Source organism: Arachis ipaensis, chromosome B04, assembly GCF_000816755.2.
Source record: "Arachis ipaensis cultivar K30076 chromosome B04, Araip1.1, whole genome shotgun sequence".
Lineage (NCBI taxonomy): Eukaryota > Viridiplantae > Streptophyta > Magnoliopsida > Fabales > Fabaceae > Arachis > Arachis ipaensis.
This window is the reverse complement of record NC_029788.2, coordinates 19,760,883-19,770,832: the sequence shown is the minus strand read 5'-3', so window position 1 is coordinate 19,770,832 and position 9,950 is coordinate 19,760,883. Positions and strand designations below refer to the sequence as shown.

At 36.3% G+C, this 9,950-nt stretch overlaps 1 protein-coding gene across 19 annotated transcripts; it reads right to left on the bottom strand.

The window, feature by feature from the left end:
- On the bottom strand, nucleotides 3,899-8,910 carry LOC107639083. 19 transcript variants are annotated; one of them, XR_002360822.1, is made up of 14 exons: nucleotides 8,740-8,910; nucleotides 8,607-8,637; nucleotides 7,917-8,005; nucleotides 7,769-7,808; nucleotides 7,624-7,682; nucleotides 7,423-7,545; nucleotides 7,117-7,282; nucleotides 6,267-6,538; nucleotides 6,049-6,207; nucleotides 5,837-5,970; nucleotides 5,593-5,742; nucleotides 5,360-5,451; nucleotides 5,090-5,196; nucleotides 3,899-4,277 (listed from the first exon to the last, which is right to left on the bottom strand). XR_002360822.1 is itself a non-coding variant. In XM_021120940.1 (14 exons), the coding sequence occupies exons 1-14, from the start codon at nucleotides 8,761-8,763 to the stop codon at nucleotides 4,274-4,276; spliced, it is 1,398 nt and encodes a 465-aa protein (XP_020976599.1). In that variant the 5' UTR covers nucleotides 8,764-8,908; the 3' UTR covers nucleotides 4,217-4,273. The 19 variants fall into 19 exon arrangements, 10 of the variants coding, with proteins under 10 accessions (XP_020976599.1, XP_020976597.1, XP_020976598.1 ...); XR_002360824.1 differs by having other exon boundaries at nucleotides 5,593-5,737; nucleotides 8,740-8,909; XM_021120940.1 differs by having other exon boundaries at nucleotides 4,217-4,277; nucleotides 5,640-5,737; nucleotides 8,740-8,908.

The window sequence follows — 9,950 nt, the reverse complement described above, 5'->3', positions numbered from 1 at the left end:
TCAACGCCAGTTTCATGCTGCAGTCTGGCGTCCAGCGCCAGAAACAAGTTGCAAAGTGGAGTTCAACGCCAAAAACACGTTACAAACTAATATGATGGATGTGATGATCGTGACAGTCATCATCATTCTCAACTTATGAACGCGTGCCTAACAACCACTTCCGTTCTACCTTCGATTGAATGGATATCTCTTGGATATCTAATACAGGGGACCGAGTCCGAGTTATTAGTGTCTTCATGGTATAAGTTAGAACCCATGGATGGCCATTCCTGAGATCCGGAAAGTCTAAACCTTGTCTGTGGTATTCCGAGTAGAATCTGGGAAGGGATGGCTGTGACAGACGCAAAAGGATCAATGGATCCTATTCTAGTATGATCGAGAACCGACAGATGATTAGCCGTGCCGTGACAGAGCATTTGGACCTTTTTCACAGAGAGGATGGGATGTAGCCATTGACAACGGTGATGCCCTACATAAAGCTTGCCATGGAAAGGAGTAGAATTGATTGGATGAAGATAGCAGAAAAGCAGAGATCAGAGGAACGAAAGCATCTCTATACGCTTATCTAAAATTCTCACCAATGAATTACATAAGTATCCCTATCCTAGTTATATTCTATTTATCTTTTATTTATCACTTTATAAAACTATTTGAATCTGCCTGACTGAGATTTACAAGGTGACTATAGCTTGCTTCAAGCCGACAATCTCCGTGGGATCGACCCTTACTCACGTAAGGTTTATTACTTGGACGACCCAGTGCACTTGCTAGTTAGTTGTACGAAGTTGTGAAACAGATATAAGATCATGAACGTGCATATTGAGTTTTTAGCGCCGTTACCAAGGAATGGAATGATCACGATTTCGCACACCATGCACCTCTAAATTTCTAATGGAGGCTCTGTTTCCTGCATAAAACTTTTCATCATCTCCCAATTAGAATCTTCTTGGGATTTAGAATTTTCCTGTTGAGGTGGTTGTTGTTGATGAGACTGAAATTGGCGGTTATTGTGATTGTTATTGTGATTTAGAGAATCGCTTTTCTTTGGAAGCCTTCTGAAACCTCTGAGGATATGGTATTTTTGGCTTGTATTCCGGAGCCTTTGGCAATATAGGATAAGTGTCAAGAGAGTCAGGGAACGGGTTGTCTGCACGCTTTGGAGGGGCGCGCTCCACTTCTTCCTTCTTCTCCTTTGGAGCTTCCTTTTCAACTAGCTCTTCATTGGCCTTTGTCTCAGAGCCAGCTATTTTACCACTTCTCAATTGAATAACCTTGCAATCTTCTCTTGGGTTCACCACTGTATCACCTGAAAATGTACATACAGACCTCTCAGGTATTTGCTTGCTCAATTGGCCCATTTGCACCTCTAGGTTTCTAATGGAGGCTCTGGTTTCCTGCATAAAACTTCTCATCATCTCCCAATTAGAATCTTCTTGTGATTTAGAATTTCCCTGCTGAGGTGGTTGTTGTTGATGAGACTGAAATTGGCGGTTATTGTGATTGTTCTGTTGGAAGCCGCCCTGAGAATTATTGTTGAAATTCTGAGGTCTCTGAGGTTGGTCCCTCCACCCAAAATTTGGGTGATTTCTTCACCCCTGATTGTATGTCTTAGAATATGGATCATTGTTGGGATTTCTAAGACCACTCCTCATGTAATTGACCTGTTCAGAAGAGGATTGAGCATAATCATAATTCTTATTTTCTATAAAATTACTTGTCATGTCATAAGGGGCCTCTTGAGATGGATTTTGGGTGTTGATAGCTGAGACTTACATTCCACTCATCTGCTGAGTAAGTAGATTTATTTGCTAAGACATAAGCTTGTTCTGAGCAAGAATAGCATTAAGAGCTTCTACTTCCATGACACCCTTCTTTTGAGGAGACTCAGAGTTCACAGGATTCCTATTAGATGAGTATAAATATTGGTTGCTAGCAACGAATTCAATCAGATCAATAGTCTCCTCTGGTGTCTTCTTCTTGTGCAATGAACCAGCTGCAGAATTATCTAAGCACATCTTGGATATTTCATCCAAACCTTCATAAAAGATATCTAGTTGGGTCTATTTGGAGAACATGTCCGGAGGGCATTGCCTAGTCAGTAGCTTGTACCTCTCCCAAACTTCATAAAGAGTTTCACCATCCTTCTGCCTGAAGGTCTGAACCTCCACCCTAAGCTTAGTCAGCTTCTTTGGTGGGAAAAATTTAGTAAAAAACTCAGTAACAACATTGTCCCAAGTATCCAAATTCTCCTTGAGTTGGGAATCTAGCCATAGTTTTGCTCCATCCCTCAGAGCAAACGGGAAGAGCATGAGTTTGTACACCTCTGGGTTCACTTCATTTGTCTTCACAGTATCACAAATCTGAAGAAAATTAGAAATAAATTGATTTAGGTCTTCGTGTGGAAGACCATGATACTGGCAGTTTTGTTGCACCAGGGTGACCAATTGTTGCTTCAACTCGAAGTTGTTCGCAACTATAGAAGGCACCACAATGATTTTCCCATAAAGATCTGCAGTAGGAGCAGAATAAGAGCCAAGCACTCTCCTTTGTTCTTCATTTCCATTCAGATTGGCCACATTGGCATTAACAGCATTGTTAGGATCCATAATGGATTCTGCAGCCTTGTAAAGTCTTGCTTGTTGCAAACGTCGCCTGAGAGTTCTTTCAGGTTCAGGATCAAAGTCTGAGAGATGTTCTTTGTCTTTGTTCCTGCGCATAAACAAACAGAGGACAAGAAAAGATGGGATTCTCTATGTTAGAGTGCAAAGAAGTCCCTGTGAGGTAACCTGTGTAAAATAATAAAATAAAAATACTAAATAAATAAATAAATTTCGAAAATTATAGGTAGAATTAGACAAAATTTTCGAAAATTAACAGTGAAAATAAACGAGAAAATTAAAATGAAATTAACTAGGTGACACCAAACTTAATTTCAGAAATTAAGGAAAAATATTAGTGCTATTTATTTATTTAAATTTTTTTTTCGAAAATACTAAGCAAAATTTAAATAAAATTAAAACTAAAACGCCTAATCTAAGCAATCAAACAACGAATAGTTGTTAATCACTATCAATCTCCGGCAACGGCGCCAAAAACTTGGTGCGGAATTTATAACCACAAACTAACTGGTAAGTGCACCAGGTCGTACCAAATAATACCTCAGGTGAGTGAGGATCGATCCCACGAGGATTGAAGGACTAAGCAACAGTGGTTGATTAATTTACTTAGTTAGACAAACAGAAAAGAGTGTTTTGGTATTCAAAAGGCATTAAACAAAAGACAGGCAAATAAATAAGTTGGGAATAAAATATGAAGAAGGCAGTTAAGGCTTCAGAGATATCTATTTTCTGGATTAACTTTTCTTATTAATTTATTCTAATCATGCAAGATTTAATTCATGGCAAACTATATGTGACTAGACCCTAATTCCTTAGACCTTTCTAGTCTCTTCTAAAATTCATCAACTGCCAATTCCTTGGTCACTTAATTCTAATTAGAGGGTGAAGTTCAATTCTAGTTTATATGCCACAGAAATCCTAATTACCCAAATATAAGAGGATTATATGTCACGTATCCCGTTAAGTCCAGATAATTAGAATTTAGGAGAATATGTTTTCAAGCTGTTGTTCAAGTAAAGAGCTTTTTCAAGTTATACAAACACTTAATTAGAAAGAGGGTCATACTTCCGTTCCATCCAAATTCATAAAATAAAGAACGAAAACAATTCTTGAAATATAAATCAATACATGAATTAAAATAGAAAAATAATAGTATCAATCCATACAATAGACAGAGCTCCTAACCTTAACAGTGGATATTTAGTTGCTCATGGTTCAGAGTGAAAACTAGGATTATGATAAATTGTATTTTGGTTGAGATGGAATGAGAAGTTAACTAATTGGAATGGAATAATCCCCTGAAGGGAAGTTCCTCTTTTCTTTTATATCTAATCCTAATTAATTTAAAATCTATTTTTTAAAACTAAATATAATATCTTTTCCTATTTTAAAATTAAAGTTTAAATCTGAATTAACAATTGAATCAATTAGCGTTTTCTGCGTTTTCTGCACGTGGTGCATGTCACGTGTACGCGTCTTCTTCGCGTGTCACGCGTACGCGTCAGGTACGCGAAAGCGTCGCTCCTCGCTGTCATCTCCTTTAATTCTTGTGCTGATTCCATTTGTGCAAGCTTCCTCTCTATCCTCTAAGCATTTCTGCCCTATATAGCCTTCTTCTCTTTTTCTGCGGAAGCTCCATCAAATCCAACCAAATACTACCTAAAATAAACAAAATTGCACAAGACTCAAAGTAGCATTCATAGTGGCTAAAAGATAATTAATTCTTGATTAAACTCAAGAAATTGAATACAAATTTACTAAGAAAAGATAGGAAAGATGCTGACGCATCAACAGCTTGTGGCATTGGCTAAATTTAAAGACCCAAGTAGTGGATTCTTGGTGGGCGATAGCTGCATTCTTGAAGCTGAATTCAGAGTTCTTGGCTTAATCAATCCTCTAACTGGTATTATAATATGATATGAAGTGTGCAGCATATCGTGCACTTACTAATGTAATGGTTGATATTCATTGATTTGTCTCAAATAAATGAATGAAGAGAAGAATGTGTAGCATGTGTAGGAACACTAGAACAAGACATTGCAAGATTCCTTCCAAATTAGCAATTGAAAAATTTGCTATTGTTAATGAATATTTCACAAAGCTAGATATAACATACAAGATATTGGACGGAGTTTATGTACCCTAACTATAATGCAATTCACATCAAATGCATTCCATTATGACGTCAAAGAAACTGAACATGGGTTAAATTTGGGAGAAATATGTGCACAATATCATACGGTCATTTCCCACCTGAATCTCCTTCCTGTCCAAGAATGAAAACCAAAAGAGATAAGGAAAGCAAGAACATTTGCACTTCATATCAAGTTGAAGTCCCAGAAAAGTGCATATAATAAAATATTCAGGATTTACCCATTAACACAACTGACAACTATACTCGGCTCAGTTGAGCAACCGTAAGTAACTTTAAAAAAATATATACATATACACACACACACACACATTCTTACCATGGCGGATGAATACGGATCAAGTTCCCAACTTCAAGGTCAACATTGTCACAAACCCTTGGACTAAAGATGATGGTGCTTTCTCCGTTATTTGTTGATGGAAAATGCTGCAAATGCATCAAAACACCTTGAATCAATAACTCAGTATACCTTACACGTAGCATGTGACCCACTTCAAGAAAATCAATCTTCTCAAATTCAGAGTAGGATGTAGAGTCAAATAAGCATAAAAAGGTGAACTCATTTAACTTATATTTTTAACAATTTTACCTCTCTGAACTTGCCAAATGAACAATGACAAACAGTCAGCTTTCCATCCAAGTATCTTGAAATGATTTTCACATCAAAGCAGCCAAGTTCACCTGCAAATGTTTTTTTTAAAAAAAAGAGTATATAACCTTCGCATTTATCTCTTTGTGTCTATGTACTGGCCCTCCCCAACAAGGGGGAGAGAGACTAAGTAACAATGGTTTCAATATGACAGAAGTTTTTGTGATGCGTACTTAGACAAGAATGAAAAAGGCAGACAGAGAAAAAGCAAAAGTTTTACTATCTGGTCTAGCTCCAGATTGTAGCTTTTTCCAAAAGTCCAAATCTCTTTCTTTCTCTGTCTGCATGACCTGCTGCACCTTTCCAAATATTCCAGCTCTGTGCTATTCAGCAACATAACAAAGCATTATATTCATAATTAGTTCAAATTCACTTTCCTTAATTACATGGAAGTAAAAAGAAACTACTACTTCATACCTCAATGAATTATGTACACCAACATGAGTCCCTTCAGCAATAACAGATGAAGCCCCCAAAGCTTCCTGAAATCGATCTGCCATGGTCTGCGTTTTCTTTCCACAGAAAGTAATCCTCATATGTTGATCGCTCTCCTGTAAAAGATGTAGAGCTAGTTATGACAATACTAAAATATGTAATAACTGTAACAACACAACTTAGCAAATGCGCACCTCATTGTCACTTGATGATCCACTATCCACGAGATCAGGGGAGTCTTCACTGTCAGCAATCATATCCGGCAGGTCGGATCTACTCTTCTGAACAGTGTGCCCTGTTTTTCCTCTGGTTTGACCATGTGGAAAATACTGAAACGTAGAGACAGGAAAGGCCTTACAGAAATTAGATAGGCCAAAATAAGAAGGGAAAGATCTTCAAAATTGACACTCACTAGATGTGTTTTGTCTTGGAGATTTTCAAATAGATCAGCCATTGAAGGTAGATTAGGTCCTGGTGCAATGGCTTCTGCTTCAGCCGGCTCAGTATCTGAACTTAATTCCACACCATTATTATCTTCTGTATGATTACTGTCCAAGGTTGCAGAAGCCCAAGGTCCATCAGCTTTCTTTTCAGGCAATCTATCAGACATTGAAGGACCAAAATTCCCACATTTGTGTGACAATGATGACATTGAAATTCTTAACTTAGCTTTCCTCCAAACAACTGCAGTGGTTATCAATTTGACAAAATACTTAAACTTTCAAAGCATGAAGTAAATGTTTATGCACTGGAAAAATGGTACTTTTTGGAATTTTTCTAATAATATTAGGAATTTTCCCAACAGCAAAGGGAGGACAAAAAATCACCCAAAAACTGATATGTAGCAAAATTATTGTTTGGAAAAGCAGTAGACCACAGCCCATATTAGTAACACTTCAGATTTTGATCAATTATTTCTTCATCTAAATGTTTGGAACTGTACACGATCAACATAATTGCTTCATCAATTACTACTAGAAGAATAGATCCAAAATTCAACTTCAATAAGAGACTTTACTCCATTTCTGTGTGGAAATTATTTTACTAATCATCGTATGCAACCATAGAGCATGAACCCTATAAATAAATACTGAATTATTTTGGCTGCAACAGCTGCAATTAGCACTGGGATGACACAAGATTCCAAAGAAATCTAAAAAGCACATCAGCTCAACAAAATACTTCTCTAACAATTTTCAAATTCCTTATGAAATTGCCGTTAACTATAATGGAGAAACTTCTATTTACTTCAGAGTAGGTACCACATCGGTCTGCTCTGGAGGTGGAAGCGTGTAATTCTGAGCATGAAGAACTTTCTTTGGAAGGTAATACTGCTTCAGATCTTTCATTAGAAACTCGAACTTGTTTGTATCTGACGAATTGAGGACCATACTTGCGAAGCTCTCTAATCGACAGGACAGTGTTACCCTTTATATTAAAAATAAAAGATGATATTGATTACTAATAGAGGATATTAACAACAAAAGTACAGAGCTGGAGAAATTAACAAAACAAATTGCTATAAGATCACAAACAAAATGTTCTTCTGTACTAACTTCAACAAGTACCTCATCCTGAATTACTTCTTCGTCACTTGAATTGGCAGCTACCTCCCCCAATATGCTATTGCTGTCACCCTCGTTGAATTCGGGCATCTCAACCTCATCTTCAGGAGGTGTATCTGTTGGTTCCTGATCACAACAATATTAGTTTTACATAACAAATAATCGAAAAAGTAATGGAATCTCAAAAAATTTATCAAGACATGCCTTAATTGACAAACTGCTGCTTGTCCCAGCCAAATTTTGATTCGAGATTCCTGTGACAACTAATAATAATTAAAACTTACACACAAATACTAATTGTTAATAGTCAAACATAATGCAATATCGACAATTAAGATAACCGAGGCACCTTTTAGAAAATCCAACCGCACTGGAAGAGGCAGTTCTTCCTATCATCATAAAAATAAACAAATAAATAGTAAATAGTTTGTATATTTCGAAATAGACATGAGAGATTGAGAGTGAATAAGGGAGAGTGTGGGGATTAACGAGTGGACCTTGCTGGAGGCAGCGGCAGAGGCTTTTAAGGTTTTTACCGAAACGACGTCGTTTGGACAAGCGTCGTCTGGCTCATCTACGTCGTCATCTGCGAATTAAGAGATAAAACTCAATTTGGTCTCAATTTAGTCCATGAGGTTTCAATTGCCTCTATTTAGTCTCCGAAATTTATAAACGTGCCTCATATTAGTCTCCGAGACCATTTTTAGTATAAAAACGTTAATAGAACGCTGTTGTAGACTATCACATGTCACGTTAAAACTTGTAAAATGATGCAGTTTTGGTTTTGACATTTAAATAGCTCAAAAACGACATTGTATTACTTATTTTGTTAGGTAAAATTTTAATAAACACCATTTAGGATGTTGTTTTTAGGTTATTTGAGTGCCAAAACGAAAACGTCATCATTTGACAAAGTTTAGTGTGGCATCCGGCTGTCACGACAGTGTTCCGTTAACGTTTGTATGTTAAAAATTGTTTCAAGGACTAACATGAGTTATGTTCTCAAAGTTTGGGGACTAAATAGAGGCAATTGAAACTTTAAGGACTAAATTGAAACTCGCATATAAATTCAGGGACTAAATTGAGTATTATCTCACGAATTAAGGAAGAAGAAAGTGATTCGCAATTTTATTCTAATAATAATAATAATAAAGCACGGATTCGTGATTGCAGAAGCTACTAGTTACCGGAAATGCTTTGATCTGAGTCGTGATTGTGCTGTAAAATGAATGAATTTGTTCTAAGCAAGTAAGCATTAAGCTGAACTTAGTTAAGTGAATTGGAAAAAAATATGCAATGAATGTTTGAGAGGGAAATTACACGGAGTATATTTTGGCGCCACATTTGAGCTGCGAGCTGAAACAGCTTTCCAAAGATGGTGTTTGTTTCAGTTTCAGACCCAGTAAATCAATTAAGGAAGATGGAGGTTTCAATGGCAATACCACATGTCTGCTAGCATATTTTGGCAAATATCCTATTTCTATCTTCTTCACCTATTTCGTCACTAATATTGGTCCCTGTATATTTGTTTAAATACAATATTATTTAACTTATTTTTAATATAAAATTTATATTTTAATATATATTTTATATTAATAACTGATTTTATTGTATACATAATATAGTTAATATTTTGGACGAATNNNNTTAGGTCTCCTTTTTTTTTGTCATTTTTTATTATTCTTTTTATAATTTTAAAAGTTACTTCTTTAATATTTGTGCTGTTAAGGATTCTCGACCTTTCTTTCTTAACGAGAGCGATGAAGTTCTTTTTTTTGTATTGGGAAGAGCATACTGTAGTTGTGAAATATAATTTGGACGACTTAGATGAAGTTGATGAGAGTGTAATTGCCTTGTTCCAAGAGTGTTGGGGCTGAGCTATTAATTTGTAAGAGCTTCAGCAGCCTTTTGTGGACGACCAAAACCTTTCTTCTCAATTTTTGTTTTTGTTTTGGTTTCCTACCTTCTCCCCATATGACAGGAACTAACAGGACACCACGTCTAACGAGCTCAGTGTGAAATTGTTCTGCTCTTTGCAAAGCCAAAGATACTGTTTCTTTTTTTCCAGCTAATATAACCTACAACCCAAGCTTCAGTTAAAGCATAGACTTTATGTTAAAAGGAAGGAGAAAAAAATATCAAACAGATAAAGTGTGTGTGTTTAACTGTTTCTTTTTTTTTTTTTTTTTTTTTTTGCATACTGATGTGCTGTTGGTTTGTATTTTATTATTCGGTGACTTAATTAGTTAATTATGCTTAAATTATGACTCTGGGCCTATTGGGTCCCAAAAATATGAGTGAGTATCAAACTACACTGCCACAAAAGAGTACTCATCTAGGTGAGAGTGGCAAGGTTTCACAAGACCAAGCCCTCCACTATTTATACCATCTTTCTTAAGTGGGGAATGCTAGGTAGACAATGACTTTGTTGAACAATATGAACAACGGGCCCTAGAAATTAGCCCAATTAGATTACTAACATAGGTATACCCGTAAACACCCCTCTTCAGTAAATTCTAGTTTTAATTATC